This window comes from Acinonyx jubatus, chromosome B1 (assembly GCF_027475565.1).
Source record: "Acinonyx jubatus isolate Ajub_Pintada_27869175 chromosome B1, VMU_Ajub_asm_v1.0, whole genome shotgun sequence".
Classification (NCBI taxonomy): Eukaryota; Metazoa; Chordata; class Mammalia; order Carnivora; family Felidae; genus Acinonyx; species Acinonyx jubatus.
In genome coordinates this window covers 13,444,800-13,460,907 of record NC_069382.1, presented here as the reverse complement: position 1 = coordinate 13,460,907, position 16,108 = coordinate 13,444,800, and the positions used below count along the sequence as shown (strand labels likewise).

General features: G+C 49.4%; 1 protein-coding gene across 17 annotated transcripts in view; it reads right to left on the bottom strand.

Annotated features, from left to right (window-relative positions):
- Positions 1-8,281: 8,281 nt before the first annotated feature.
- TENM3 (teneurin transmembrane protein 3) overlaps positions 8,282-16,108 on the bottom strand; it is a 1,268,347-nt gene continuing 1,260,520 nt past the window's right edge. For all 17 annotated transcript variants that reach the window (XM_027077054.2, XM_027077058.2, XM_027077059.2 and 14 more), the window contains 2 exons: positions 14,507-14,637; positions 8,282-11,892 (listed from right to left, as the gene is read on the bottom strand). In XM_027077054.2, coding sequence (XP_026932855.1) covers positions 11,137-11,892; positions 14,507-14,637 — 887 coding nt within the window. In that variant the 3' untranslated portion in view covers positions 8,282-11,136. The remainder of the gene's footprint in view (positions 11,893-14,506; positions 14,638-16,108) is intronic.

Below are 16,108 nucleotides of genomic sequence, written 5' to 3'. Positions count from 1 at the left end.
TTATTTACTAACTTTTTTTTAAGTTTATTTATTTATTTTGAGAGAGAGAGAGAGGGAGGGAAGGAGGGAGGGAGGGAGAGGGAGAATCCCAAGCAGGCTCTGTGCTGACAGAGCCCGATGTGGGGCTTGAACTCACGAACCTTGAGATTGTGACCGCAGATGAAGTCAAGAGCCGGCCACTCGACTGACTGAGCCACCCACTTGCCCCTATTTACCGACTTTAAACAAGGGAAACAGGACATCATACTGTTCCACTTTGGTGGCAACAACGAAGTCTGCTTTTGCTGTCTCCCTAATGGGGCCAGCCGAGGGAGAGGGGTAAGGTGAGGAAGGAGGGAGCCGCACCGAGAGGGGCCCAGCCTCGGGAGAGAAGGCACCCGCCGCCCAGCGCGAACCCACAGGCCCCAATTCACGGACGGCGGCAGAAGGAGGCGTGGGGTTCCTGCTTTGTGTGGCCCGCGTGCCCCTCACGCCCCGTGGCTCGTGGCTGTTGGCATCACGGGAGCCCCTCCCCTGTTACCACTTCACTTTGAACTGTTCGTTAGTTCCTCGATAATTTAAACCACTTCTTTCTACCCCGTTAAATGGCTGATGTTTGAAAATTTAAAGTTTATTTTTTGAAATAAGGGCGAATGTTCTGGATTGGCATTCTGGATGTTTCACAGAACGGCAGCTACTTGGGATTTCACCACGTGTTTGGAACACAGATATGGGGGTGCTTTTCAAACCCCCAGCCCTCCCGGAAATAGCACCGTCCCTGGGCCTTATGGGGGCCAAGGAGCCAGACCAGCTCATGGCTCGGACAGGGCACAGTGCACCCATCAGATCTGGATTTGTGCTCTGGTGCACAAAGCAGGTGCCCGTGTAGAGAGGAGCCCAGCACAGGGGGCCAAGGCCCAGCCAGGGAAGGGATATAAGCACCACGTGCGAAGGTACAGAGGCGTGAAGGGATGGGGTTTCTTGGGAAATGGCAGAAAGTCCACTTAGCTGGGTCTCAGGATGTGTCGAGCACGTCGTGGCCTCGAGAGGGTGGGTGGGGACCAGAAGAGGCTTGGGGCCTCGTACAGTGACCTCGGAGCCTGGGTGTCAAGGGTAGCCAGGTGCTTGGGAGGAGCACAGACTTCGTACTGAGGCAGACTGGGATTACGGCCCCAGCTCCTGCGGTCCAGCCTTGGGTCTCGGGCCAGTTCCCAGCCCGGTGGGGGTGGCAAAAGCCTTGAAGGAAGCCCGGGGGCCACATGTCCGAGACTCCTGTTGTGGGGGCCATCATGCACCTGCACCATTGGCAGTGATCCTGATGACGGGCACTCAGCAGCCCAGCCCTGCCCGGGCTGGTGCCTCATGCACTCACCCCCACTGCCTGTGCGGTGGGTTTCTGACCTTGTGCTGCCCCAGAGCAGGGAGGGCCAGGGGCACTGGGCCTTAGGGGACCTTAGGGGGACCCCGCCCCTCGGGAGCCTGGCTGCAGGCAGCATAGGTCACATGGAGCACTGAACCTAGGTGGGTGCAGTTCTAAGCTCTGGACACCTGCTAGTTCACGGAGCCTCACAGCGACCCCACCCCCACCCCCCATGGAGCCATATCCCCAATTTACAAAAAAGAAACAGGCACAGACGGTGAAGTAACCCATTGAAGTTTCTGCAGCTCTTACTCAGCAGAGCTGGGAGACCCAAGCAGACTGGATCTGGAGCCTGTACCTTGACCTTTGCCTGCCCTCTACTGTGTATACTTCCTACCTACTGCTCAGGTCCCAGCTCCTCCCGGAAGCTGCCGGACTCCCCCAGGCAGAACTGGGGTCCACAGCAAACACCACTCTGTTTAGAAAGAATCCGCGTCTGCCTCCCAACTAGACATGAAATCCTAGAGGACAGGGGCCTTTCTTTTCTGGGCCCTTCCATCGTCCTGTGTAGGAAGCCTACTTCAATTTGAGCAGCTGGGCCTTTGTTTCGGTTTCCTGTGAGGTTTTGTTGGCGTCAAGATCCACACATAAAAACCATTGCAAACTATGGGACGAGGGTTCTCAGCGGATCCTCAGGCTCTTGCCCTCTGTGGGGTCCCCTCTGGCTTCCCTGTGGTGGGGTTCCCAGGGAAGGAGATGGGGTGCCGGCATGGCGGGCCCTGGGGGGGGCTCCTTCCTCCCAGCTTCCTCCTGACAGCCATCTGCCCAGCTGGCAACCCCCTCCGTGATGGCTGCGATAACTGGAGAGGAGAGGACCCATAACCAGGGACATCCCGGGAGACCGGATGCTTTCCTGCCTGGGTGTCAGGCGTCTCTCTCCATTCTTCACCACAGCAAGAAACCAAGGTATTCATTTAGGTAGACACTCTTCGGTGTTAACCACGGACAGGAGTTAGGGCACGGGAGGATGGGACGTAGTGGCTCAGGGGCAGAGAGGTCTAGGCCCGCTTTAAAGATGGGGAAGACTGAGGAGCAGAGACAGCAGTGATGGCCTCGCCTGGACCGGGCCGAGTCCGGACTAACAGGTGGTTCTCTGCTGCTCCGAGCTTTCTCCCAGCTGTGCTGCCTCTCCGGGGAATTGCTAAGTTTGATTAACTAGAGCATTAATTGGCGGAGGCCGCCCAAAGAGCCCCGAGTTGCGGCAAGGCTGGTCCCGTTTCCCTGTGATTTGCAAGAGCGGGGCGAGTGTGCGTCCCCATCTTAACAAGCGGCAGAGTGACTGGGGAGTAACTGCCTCCTTAAAAGCCAGCGCCCTGGCTCTCCTCCCCCAGAGAGAATCGTGGTCCCTGGGGTGTGGCTGTGGCGGTGGGGGGGCTGGTGGCTGGGAGTGAAGCCAGGAGGGGAATTATGAAAAGAGGGTCTCCTTATGCGGAGGGCTGGGGGTCTGCTCACAGGGCGAGAGCTTGTGTTTTGGGAGTGGTTTCCCAAGCGGCTGGCAAGTACATCCACTGGTGTTAGAGCAGTGAGGAGGGGCTGGTCAGAGGCCCAGGGGGTTGGTATAACCTGGCTGGAGGCCACAAGCCATTGGTGGCAGAGTCAGGTAAACCCAAGGGTCCTGAGATGTGCAAGATTCCTCCTCCCCGGTGACTCTAAGGGGGTGTGGGCACCTGTGTGTGAGTGTGTGTGTGTGTGTGTGTGTGAGATCCCATGCCTGGTTTCTCTCTCCGCATCACTCCAGCCCCCCAGAGGGCAGGAGAGGAGCTTTACCCTTACTGGGGAGTTGGGGAGAATGAACTAGGCGTTCTTGGCTCATGGGGAGAACGGGGGGGGGGGGGGGGCCCTCACCGCCCCACCAGGAGGGGGCCTGCTGGGGAAACAGGGCGGGGTATCTGGATGGCAGCCTGTTTTACTTCTGTGAAGCTACTTTCTTCAACTTGGTCGTCATTTAAGGTGATGTTTTGGCTTTAATGTGCCAGCCTTGGTCTTTTCATTTCCACGGAGACTCGGGTCGGGGATGAGGGCTGTTGGTTTCACACGGGCCTCCAAAAATGAGGATGGGCTCTCGCAGGGGCCATTTCTGAAGGCAGGACACCAGAGTTCAGGCTGCTATTGAAACGTGGCATCCCTGGGGGGCACCGGGGGGCTCAGTGGGTTAAGCCTCCAACTCTCAGTTTCGGCTCAGGTCATGATCTCACGGTTTGGGAGTTCGAGCCCCATGTCAGGCTCTGTGCTGACAGCTGTGGAGCCTGCTGCTTGGGATTCTCCGTCTCCCCTCTCTCTCTCTCTGCCCCTCTCGCACTCTCTTTCAAAAATAAATAAATAAATAAACATTAAAAAAAAAAAGTGGCATCCATCGGCTTCTCTGGGTGACAAGGGAATAGAAGGCCGAATCCCCGTCTTTCCTGCCCATGGCCGCTGCAGGGCTGGTCAGATGAAGGAGATGGCTGTCCCCACCGCTGAGGCCAAGATGAGGGGCCAGAGGCCCTGCTCAGGCCCCTGCGGCCCAGTGAATCTGGAGGGAGTTCACTTTTCCAGGATGTCACTCTAGCACTTACGGTGAGAGCCAGGCTCCCTCAGAAATAAAGCGGCCACTCTGAATCTGAATTTAAATGATCCGTCCTGTCCTTCTGGGAAATTCTTCCCGGCAGCAGGACAGTTCAAACACGGAGAGTAGAAGGGAAACAATGAGATAGCTCGGGGTGGGGGCGGCTGCAAAACTCAGATAGCCCGCGGACAATTCCTGGGAGGAAGGGCCTTGTTTTGATCTGCCAAGCAAGAAGAACATTGTTTGACAAAGTTTCTGCCTGACGTGAAGGGAAATCTTCGGGGAGCAATTTTGCAAGGACCAGGCCTCGGTGAGGTAGTGCATGAAGCAGATGTAATCGCTTTATGTGTGAAACTCTGGGCAGGGCAAAGACGGGGAAACGGAGGATAATTGGAATCGGCCTAACCAGGGAGAAGAGGGGGAGGGGGGAGGGGTGGCTGCCTCTTCGTTTCCGGTCTGGGCGCCGCGGCTGGGGCTTCGGTCACGGTCTTCACCAACGATGCGCAGCACTAGGGGGCGCTGGAGCCCTTCCCGAAAGTGCCGGGGCAGCCGCACTAACCTGGAGGGTGGGTGCAGGAGGAGCCCTTGGCCCCACGTCCTCCCTGACCCGGACCCTCCTTGGGATTTTAGGAGAAGGAGAAGAAGGCGTCCTCAAGGCCCTCCCCACTGTGCCACCAGATGTTGGCCTGGCTTTTCATTTCCGCAGGAGCCAGAGCTCCGGAGGTTCGAGGGAAAGACCAGAGGGCAGCCCCGAGCTGGAGGGGAACCTACGGAAGGACGCTCTTCCCTCCGCTCCCTCCCGCGGGCCCTGAGCACGACTCTCCTTCCGGGAGAGCATCTTCTCTGCGCGTTGCAGCCGCACTTGTCAACCCCAGCCCCTCCCCCCTCTCTCCCGCTACAGGGTCGACCCTAGAAATAATGTCATAGCTGAAGTGAGGAGGTCATAAACATCTGCTTGTTTATAACCTTTTGTTAAGGAGGGTGGGGACAAGCGACTCTAGTTTCCTGTGATGTCCTGGGCAATTATTTAAAGTCAATGTGGCCTACCGCAGGGCGGTGCATGGTTTTCCTTCTAAGCCTGAGAAAGATACGTGTGTAGACACAAGTTGAAGGGTTTCAGCCCAGAGAGCTTCTATGAAGGTAAAACCAGTGAGAGAGAGAGGAGAGAGAGAGAGAGAGACAGAAGGCACGTGAGAGCAAAGGGCCTCATGTGTGTAGAGACAGGAGTCCCGGATGACTTTTTTGTAGACCAGACTCTCCCTGGCATTAATTCTGAAGGAAAATTTGGGATAGGGTGGTTTCTTCACCTAGGTGAAGGTCATTAATCACTTTCGTGATGGAAAGGCCAGGTTGAAAGGAGCCTTTGGTGTGCGTCCTCCCAGACCTCCGCCGCCGGGCGGCTCCGTTTTCAGCCTTTTGATCCCATAGAACTTGTCGTTGTAACTCCTTGGGTATTTATGCTCCCCTCACACCCACACTCACAAGTTAGCTCGTGAAAATGTTCAGGAATCCCTTTTGACCCAGTCAGTGGACCACTTGTAAATCCTGTCCGTTGTACGCGGTGAGGGTTGCCCTGTACAGAAAGAGCCATTGTGGGTGGAATTCAGGAAATCGTGCACGCATGTAAATGGAAGCCATTTCCCTCCCTAAATGCAGGCCGCATGCCCCGGGGCCTGGGCCCAGCTCACAATTCACTCTATAAGCAGTAAACGGGGGTGGGGGGGGGTGGGGGGGGTGGGGGGGGTGGGGGGGGTGTAACCAAGCCACTGTCTTGCCCTAGAAGTCACAATTTATGCTCCTAATTTTAATTTTCCTCAGCTTAGGTCCCAAAAGGATTGATTAAATTTGCTTTGTGGAACCCATTAACGCTAAACTGAATCATGGTGTTGCTCTAGGTTTAGAATCGGTTTATAGTAAATTCTCTGCACACGGGACTCTGGGAATCCCGTATTCCTTCACGACAGGATTTGAAGACAGTTCATAAATGAAAAGGTTTACTCAATTTACCTAAAAGTTATTAGTGATTAACTGACATCAAGAGACCACTGCTTGCAGAGGTGATGAAGAGAAAATGGGAACTTTAGCAAGAGAAGCTATTCATTATGTGGGAGGTAGAAAACTCAAATGGCTTACGAGTACCTCTTTGGTATCTGGCTTAACTCTGTGGTTAAAATGGGTAATCGTGACTTATGACTAATTTTTGTTTTATTTTTTCTTAACATTTTTTAAAAAGTTTTATTAATTTATTTGAGAGGGAGGCAGAGAAAGAGAGAGTATGAGCAGGGGAGGGGCAGAGAGGGGGAGAGGGAGAATCCAAAGCAGGCTCTACATGGTTAGTGTGGAGCCCGATGTGGGGCTCGAACTCAGGAACCCTGAGATCGTAACCCGAGCAGAAACCAAGAGTCGGCTACTTAACTGACTGAGCCACCCAGGCCCCCCCAATTTTTCTTTTTTCTTTGGTTTGGTCCGATGACCAAAGCCAGAGGCATAGCTTGTGGAAAATCTAGATAAATAGCTTGACACGTGCATGTATGCAAACCAATGGTCATTCTTTTTAGAAGTCTTTTCAGAAATTATGCAGTCTTTAATACTGCACAGCAGACTTTCTTATCTAAGACGAGGGGCTGAGGAACCAGAAATATTGGCAGGCAGAGGGGAATTCAAGACACGTGCCCTGTTAGAGGGCCTGGGGCATTTTTATGTGGTGAAAAACGTCTGTTACGACTCTAAATGACTGCTGCTTTGGAAAGACTAAGGGCCCTGTGGGAACGAGGGTGCTAAGAAGCATCCCCAGTGCCCTCCTGGGTCGCGTTATCAGGAGACGAGCCCACGCAGTGGAGGGTGTGGACAGGAAATCGTGGCTCACGTTGGCCAGAGCCACTTCTGTGAACTTGAACAACACGCTCACGCTTTCCTAAGTCCCTGCAGGCTCCACGTCTAGAATGGGACGTGTTGCCTGGCCTGGGGTGCTGGCACATGATCACTGCTCTAAAGGAGCGTGAGATAGAATCTGGGTATTCTCGAATGAAGTGAATAGCAAAGTCATCCTTCAGGGCCCCCCCTCCCTCCACTCCGGGGGTGGGCTGGCTCCACTCTGCAGGGGCTGACCGCCCCCAAGGGGGGTGGGTGCAGTTCATGCTCTTGTTCCGGGCCCATTTCCTCCTCTGCTTTACAGCAAGGGAGCTGCTGGGAGTGCTGGCCGGGTGGTTTGCCCCAGACAGAACATGATGTGGGTCGCTGCCTTCCGCCTTCCCCTTTTGGAATCCTTCATTTCAAAAGCGCTGCAGACAGCCGATTTCGCTGTTCAGCAGGTGAGAGAAACAGCTTCATTTGGGAGCAGACCAAGATAAAAGAGAGAAAAGATGGTGAACAGAGAGCAGGGGGGCAGGCAAAACTGTCTCGTCTCTTCAAGAGCTTGAGGGCTAGTGCCGATTGGAGGTGTTTATGATCAGGTGTTGTGCTTCCGTTCGGGTCGGGCCCTTGAAACCGCGTGCAACTGTTAGGTAACGGGTGATGCATGTCAACTGGCGAATGGGACAGTCACAGAAGTGCCGGCAGCATACCCCATACCCAGAACGTTCTTTTCGGAGGTGCCATTTTCACCTACAGCGCTTTTCTCTGCATTTGTTCAGACGCTGCTTTCAAGGAAAGGAGTGTAGAAGACGGAAGTAGGAATGTGCATGTGTTTTTCTGGGTTTCCCCGGTTGGAGCGTGTTAAAGTCTAATTTGAGAAGTAAAAAAAAAAAGAAGTAGACCAGTTTGCCAAGCGGAGTGACCTGATTCTTGTTGGATCAACATGTTGTCACTACAAAGCAAATGTGATGAAGCCGCCTTTTCAGACTAAAATCAAAGCCCCCGCCTGCCAGCCTGGAATTGCTGAACTAAGCATCCTCTCTCATCAGCCGGCCTGTATGTAGATTTAGACATCTCCAGGAGGCTGGGAGCCTATCAGGCCTAAACTGATTATTCTAATCAAGTGTTTTAATTAAGCACTTATTGCCAGGATCACAGGAACGAGGCCTGTTTTCGAGCAGTAATGGGCAGTATTTTTTTTTTTTTTTATTCTTCTTTACGGTGATAATGTTGGGCTTTGTGGGGGTGTAGTTAACGTTTTTCTAAAGTAGGCCATGGGAAGAGTCCCCTGTGAAGTCCACACTGCTGAGCTGGTAGTCTGGCCAGTGGACGGAAAAAAAAAAAAAAAAAAAAAATTCAAAGAAAAGATATTACCAACTGGGCTGCGGACGAATCAATCCCCCAACTGCATCTTTTTGCATTTCCACAATGAAACACGAGCTGGGTAGCCCGAGATTTAAAAAAAAAAAAAATATAAACACACACACATTGGGTTGGCTTTTATTGGAATGCCTAGATGCAATCTATAGTCAAGTTATGGAAAATTCAGGTCACATATAAAGTTAAGAAGGCAAATGAAAAGAACAATACAAATCAGACAAAATTTACATCTCAAAATATCATGAAAGCATCTTGACTGGCTGTGCCTAAAATACTTTGAATATCAATTTCTTTTTTTTTTTTTTTGTAAGCTAATTCTTTTCATTATCCAGTCCCCCACCCCCGCAACTCTTAGAAAAAGGTCTTTTGTTTACATATTCCCCAAGGTCACTATTTCTTGTAAAAGCATGTCCAGATCACAAGTCTTTTTAGAAAGAAATAGGCTCATTATACCTACTACCAAGACACTAATTGGGTTGATTTGACTTCATCTAAAAAGCACCAGGAGATGCTCCAAATCTGTTATTTATCGGTGCCAATGTAAAGGACCAGTCCATGTCGAGAAGAGGGTAAGATTATGATTTCACTTCTGTCATGTGGTACAAGCTTTTCATGGTCAATACATCAGAGACACTTCTGAGGATTTAGACTCAGAGCCCATTTTAACCAAAAGTACTTACAGCATGCTAAATACAGTCCTGCAGAAATTCCATCAGAACAGAACTGCAAACACCTAAGTTAACAGGTTAAAAAATAAACTGTAAAACAGAGCCATGTTCATGTGGTTTGAAATCTCATAGTTTTCTAAATTGGGGCTTCATAATACTTGCCAAAGGATTTCCAGGATAAAAAATATTAATGCTAATCTGTGCTTTCATTCTAATAAAATATCAGCATTCATTAGAAGATTAATTACTTCGGTATGCTCTACCAAATACACAAAGACAGTAATAGCACTGATACTGTAAATTCAGTAGCTATTTTGAAACTTTCCCAGCCAATCTGTTTAATAAACACGCCTACTGTGCAATTTAGAGTATGTGATACATACAAAGCAGTTAGAAAATTATTTTCAATACATCACTTGAACCTTTATATTTACGACATGTTCACTTGCTATATTTTATCACCATTATACATAGAGGAAAACAGTGTACTATAGCTCAATGAACTGAGAAATATTTTCTAAAAATATTTTTGTGGCTGAATTTAGTGCTCACGAAAGAGATTTGCAAGCGCGGTGGGCCGGCACAGAAGGGCAGATGGCGGCCACGCGCGGTCCCACTCGCACGCGTGTGCGGGAGGGCACGGCTGGCGGTTCGCGTCCAGCTGGATGTGCCACCCCCATCCCCACCCCCCCGCTTCCCGGAGACAGAGCAGAGGCTGCCATTCAAACCAGCTCCCGGGATGGTTGGGTCACGGGGGCTCACGGGAGCTTTTTGTCTCCCTTTTGCGTCCCTCTTGGTGACCTGATGGTCCAAACCCCAGACTAGCAGAGCGACCCTGACCTTCTCCATCTGGCCCTCTCGGCGCTGCTCGGCTTCTGCTATCTTCCCTAGATCTTAAGACACATGTTTACGGTCATGACTACATCAGATCCTTTCCTGCTCACAAATATTTCCCGGAACATCTGATGTGGTCTCTTGCCTCCATCGAGAAATGGAGCTTCAAGGAATGGTAACAGTAAAAACCCTGTGGTTAATTATATCAACTCCCCTCGACTTTTAGGGACGAGAAAGGACCTCTCCCGCCCAGTTTTGTTTTGTTTTTTGTTTTTTTTCTGTATCTTCCGCTACATTCCACCAGCCTTAGTTTTCTACGGTGCCTCTTAGCTGATAAAGGTTGAGGACACTGGCCTGATGAAAAAGAGAAGAGAAAGGAGTTCTCTGATTAGCCACCCACTTAGGATTGCACTGTCCTATCCATCTAGTGATAGAAAGTTGCACATTTTTTTTCAACCTAATACAAAAATATTAACACTTCTGGACATTATAGGCATAAGTCGTTATATCTCTACAATATAATAATTTATACTGTACAGCTATAACAGATAACAAAAGGTGCAATCCTTTTAAAAAAATCACACAGTTCACATGTTTTTATCGTTTTATTTTTAAGTATAAACTTTTTAAACACTTTACATAAATTAACTCCTCTGAGACTAATATTTGATGTACAGTAAATTGTAATTCATATAAAAATCCATAAACAACTTGTCTCACATAATTTACAAAAAAATCAGGGTTTCCTTTGCTTATCAGTGACATGGATTCTATTTGCCAGTTTTTTCCCCCAAGGCAAACCACGTTAGCATTGTAAAATCCGTTATGAAATCCCCGCCGTAGCAGAAGTCACTTGTGCCAAAGTCCTTTTACAAAGCAGCACAGGGAAAGCAGTTGGGTTGTCTATAAACAGTAATTTTGCCCCACATTTTAAAATTAACAGAGATATAGATCACATCCTATGCAGAGAGACTACTTCTTGTAAGCAAAGGTCGACAATTCGGTAATATCTGGACACACCGTATGCATTTTTACCTTAAATACAGTGGCTCGAAGGAACAGACGGCCTAGCCCAAAATGTTTAGGCCTTTTTTTTCCTTTCTTTCACTTATTTATTTATTTTTTCCTTTTACTACTTTCAGTCCAACTGAGTGCAGCGATATGCATATGTAAACATATTCTTTAAAGCCGATCACCTTTAAGGTCATTCAGAAAAAAGTTTTTTTGTTTTTGTTTTTCGGGGGGGGGGGGGGAGATTTTTTTTTTTTTTTTTTTTAATAGCAGTATCATTCTCCTGGAAGGCTCTTCTGTGTCGGAGAGTCCGATTCGGATTGTGCTACAGAAAAATCCGAGCAGAGGTGCGGTGTAGGCTCAAGAGAAACGCAGCGACACCCGCTGGGTCCGCCTCCCAGCGCGGGGGTGGCCGCCGTCCGTCCCCGGCAGCCGGGCCCGGGGGGTTACCTCTTGCCGATCTCGCTTTGTCGGAGGAACTGGATGTTGTTGGCGCTGTCGGCCAGCTCGGGGTACTGCTCCACCGAGAGTACGTAGTACCCGTCGTAGCCCTGCACCTTGCCGGCGCTCAGCAGCTGCCGCTTCTCGCCCTCCGTCCAGAGGCGCGCGCCCTCCTCGCCGTCGCGCACGCGCTGCTGCTCGCGCGCCCAGGCCCGGGCGAGCGCGCGCTGCCGCGCCTGCTCCAGGATGCGCGCCTTCTCCTCGTCCAGGGTCATGCCGTAGCGCACGTGCAGCGCCAGCGCGCCGAACTGCATCTCCACGTCGGCGAACCTGCGAGTCCTGCCGTTGACCACGGTCGTGGACTGCGACACGGTCACGTTGATGCCGTTCTCCAGGGCCTTGCGGCCGCTCGTCAGCCGCAGCGTGCCCAGGTCGCTCTCGGGCGTGGTGGTCTTGATGAAGTAGTGCGTGTCCTTGCCCTCGATGGTGAAGTGCAGGTTCTCCAGGTAGAAGGCGTTGTTGAGCACGGCCGCCACCTTGATGCAGTCCTCGTTGGCGATGTTGAGCACGTTGGTCTGCACGCGGCCCTGGCTGACGGCCAGCATGACGCCCTTGCCGATCAGCGACTTGACCGTGGCGAACCACAGCCACGAGGGCGCGCCGCCGCCCTTGCGCCTGCTCACCTGGACCTCTGCCATCTTCCCCAGGGACAGGAAGGCCTTGGCCTGCCTCGCCACTTGTTGCTGAACTCCGAAAATGGGCTGAAAAGCGAAACAGAACGGGGAAGGGGGTTCGGTTTAGAGAACAGCTGTAGGTCTTGGCCGCCTGGGGGGCCAGGGTCCCAGTCCTGACGACGACGACGACGACAAAAAGAGGTGTGTGTGTGTGTGTGTGTGTGTGTGTGCGGGGGGGGGGGAGGGTTCTTCTCTGGAGAGCTCCCAGGCATTTACTAAAACCCCAGTCGGGTTCTTTGGAGAGGAAAATGCTCAAAAAACTCTGGGCAGAGGAATTCGCTCACAGTCCCCTCCCGTCAAGTTGATCCAAATGTATTTTGTTTTTTAATTTTTTTTTTAATGTTTATTTATTTTAGAGACAGAGAGACAGAGCACAAGCAGGGTCAGGGCAGAGCGAGAGGGAGACAGAATCTGAAACAGGCTCCAGGCTCTGAGCTGTCAGCGCAGAGCCCGACGCGGGGCTTGAACTCACGAACCGTGAGATCATGCCCTGAGCGGAAGCCGGAGGCTCAACCGACTGAGCCACCCAGGCGCCCCGATCCAAATGTGTTTGGAAACGTAAAAAGAGGTGACTCCATCACGTATTAAGAGGTGTGTGGTTTCAAAATCTGGGCAAACGTGGGCAAAATCTGGTTTTAGCTTTTCCCTTCGATTTCTAGATGTCCCTTTCCCACGCCCATCCCATTTGGGGAACCGAGCTTATCAGGGTCTCCGTCACAGCAGCTTTCTGCCTGGGAGCCTGAGGAAAAAGCAAAGGGTTGGAAAGGCTGTGGTGCTCGCTGCGGGATGACTGCGTCCTACTTCACAGGCTTTGAAATTCGTGTGCTTTAATTTAGGTAAACTCTGTACTCCCTCCTGGTGCACACAGTTTTCAACTGAATCTCCGCCAGCATAATTGCAGAAGTGTACGGGGACGAGCGCACAATGGGACAGCTGGAGGCGAGTATTTATTACTTTAGGCAAACATTTTTGGTAGACTTAGGGACAGTGGACCATCTACACTGGCAAATGCTTTAAATTGGGGGCATCTTAACTCGGCCAACTCGGCCATTTCTGCTACGACCAGATGCTTGTCTGGCCAGTGTTTCCCAAATGGAAACATCTGTTTCATCTGTAGCAGTGAAAGAAACATTTGTTTTTGGGCACTTGGGGCAGCCTCAGTGTCTTTGGCGGGGATTCCCTGAGCTGTCCTCATGGTGTGCTTCTCTTGACAGAGAACTTGCACCGTATGTACAAGACTGCCTAGGAAACAAAGTTGGCAAGTCCATTTGTACAGTAAGACAAGTATTTTCAGACATGTTGGAAAGTCGTACACAATTAGGACATGCCTGTTCAAATGCACTAGGAAACTTCACGGTGTCTTCTCTCCATGACACTTTATTGGTGTAGACATATTTGTACTTAGAAATGTTAAAATGGTGGCCAGACCTTGGAAACTCGATGCATTTTGCTTCTTAAAATGTAAAGGTGACATCTTGAAGAAGAAATTGTTTCATTTTTATTTAAAATGTTTTTTTAAAGTTTATTTTGAGAGACCGAGAGAGCACTAGTGGGGGAGAGGCAGAGTAAGAGGGAAAGAGCCCCACGAGGGGCTTGATCTTAGGAACCATGGGCTCGTGACCTGAGCTGAAATCAAGAGTCGGATGATTAAGCGACTGAGCCGCTCAGGCGCCCCGAAGAAGGAACTGTTTTATGTTAAGTATGAAACATGTACCAGAAAACAGAGGTATTGGGTTTGAATATACTTGTGTGTGTGCGCGCGCGCGTGTGTGTGCGCGCGCGTGTGTGTGTGTGTGTTCTAGCCAGGATTGCCTTTTCTCTTTGTATTCACTGAAATCATAGGGAACTGCTCAAGGGGGGGAGGGGAATTAATCTTTCTAAGAAACTCTGCACTCTCTTCTCCTTATCATTATGGGGTAACCCAATTTCTTGATCTTTAATTATTCTTGCTTTAAGCTAGAAACTCTAGTGTTTTCTTGTACATTCCTTTCTGATCTCTGAATGGTGGGAATTAAAAGTGCCAATTTCTGAAATGGCAGCTTTGACTTTGCAATTTTGCGTTCTTTTTCTTTTCTTTTAGCTCTCGGAACAATTATAGGCCTCCTGAAATGTTATTTTCAGGAAAATTCTATAAACACCTAGTTGCAGATGGAGCTTTACCAGAGGACATTTTATTTTTATTTTCAATCTTTCCCCATGACACACTGTTCATATTTGAAAAAAGTTGAACTTCGTGGCGTTGTTTGTGGGCCTGCTAATTTGTAACATGAATCCCCTGCCCTCCTGTTTATTGTATCTTTGCCTTAAGGTCCCAAGCGCTATAAATGTGCTTTCAGGGGGGTTCTCTGTAGAAACCTTGCACTCAAAAATGATCTCCCTCATTTTATTACCTTCGGATAATGTCTTTTTATGTTTTTATTAGCATCACTAAGAACAGATTTAAGCCTGTTTAACAGGCCCCTAGTTTGCTGAACAGAAATGTGGAGGGAAGTGATGTTTTTCTTCCCTAAAAGAGTCAAAAAAAAAAAAAATCAAAAAGTGTCTTTGGTGCAGTTTTCACAAGGGTAGTCTGATTAAAGGGGGAAGTAAGCACAGATAAGCCATCTATCACCTTTTCATAGTTTTGCTTTTTGTTTCTTACCGGCACATCCTCCCACTGCTGACTCTTCACAAGTTCGTAAGAAGGCTCCGTTAAATCAAATTTGGGAACGGGGAATCCAGGAATAGCATTGTGCAAATGGAAGCCAAATGTCACCAGCCAGCTGTTAACATCTAGGGGAAGAACGTTCGAAAGGAATGGTGTTAGAGTTATTTTGTGCTTTCAGAAATTTCATTCCTTACCTGAAACTAAAAAAAAAAAAACAAAACACCCAAGTTCACAAACAAGATGTTTGCCTTCGTTCTACAATGCAACACCCACTCTCTATTTTCAGACACGAAGACAATAGCCTCAGTGATGAAACGATGCCAAGGGCTACAGAAAACCCAGTCTAATAGGTACTCAGTGAGACTAGATAAACTGTCACGAGTGCGAAGTTGCATCCTGTGCGAGGAATAAGTGGTAACGGAGGGTAACAACAACGCACAGCAGCACGAAGGAGACCCAGTGGAGGAAAACAAAGGGATTCTGTAGTTAGCAAAGACTGGTCTTAAGTAGAAGTTGTATGTTACTGGCTTTCAAAAGCGACTGCCCAAGGATATGCGGCTTCCACAACCCATTTTCTATTAATAAAACCCCTAAATTGAGAGAATTAAAATCAACAGTTGATTCTTAATCAAAGATGAATGCTGAACGCTGGCAGGACTGGCCAGGGGCATAGAAGTTCTGATCACCACCAGCTATGACTTCAAAGGCTCACTGTGCACAGGTGGAGGCGAACTTTTTGGGGAGAGAACCTGGAAACCTTTAAAAGGGTATTTTAAAATACTGCCATGTGACTCCAAAAGCCATTAAGCTCAGAATCAGGCTTTTATTCTATTCTGGAGGTTATAATGTTACAGAACTACTCAGCAGGCTTGCAGCTTTATGAGTACAGTTGGGTGTAGATTATTTTATAGATGAAGCACATTGCTGGAAAATTTGAAATTGCATTTCACCTAATATATTTTATGCTGTCCCATCTCTCTTTTGATGTTTTTCAGAAAACGCTGCGATGGCATTCCCTGTAGTCCACGTTGCTAGGAGAGGGTGAATTCAGGAGCTGTGGGCTTTCCAGCATTTCAGCCAGACCCTGTCAACACCTCTTAAATAACCAGTGGTAAACTGCTTGCCAGGATGATGGGGAACCACCTGCTTCCTATTTCCTTCTCTGGGGCACAAACTCTCACCTCATCACCAGGCTGGCAGATCCTGTGTCCAAACATCATATGGCTATAAAACCAGTGGTTTTCTCCCTCTTTTAAAAGGAGGGGTGTTGTTGTTGGTGGTGGTGGTGGTGGTGGTAGAGAGAAATCCCAAGTTCATCATGTAGAATAGAAAGTGATACTCTGCGTGTGTGTGTGTGTGTGTGAGAGAGAGAGCAAGAGAGAGCAAGAGTGAGAGAGTGAGTGCATATAAGATTATAAGGGGTCTTATGTTTTGGAGAAAATTCTCTTGAATGGTAGTGTCGGGGGCAAAGTTTCTCCTACTATGAATGATGTCTGTGTAACAGTGAAAAAAAAAGAAAGAAAGAAAGGAAGAAATCACAGGGTGTTAAGTACTGAAAAATATTGCCAGCATCATGGGACCCGGATGCAGATGTGT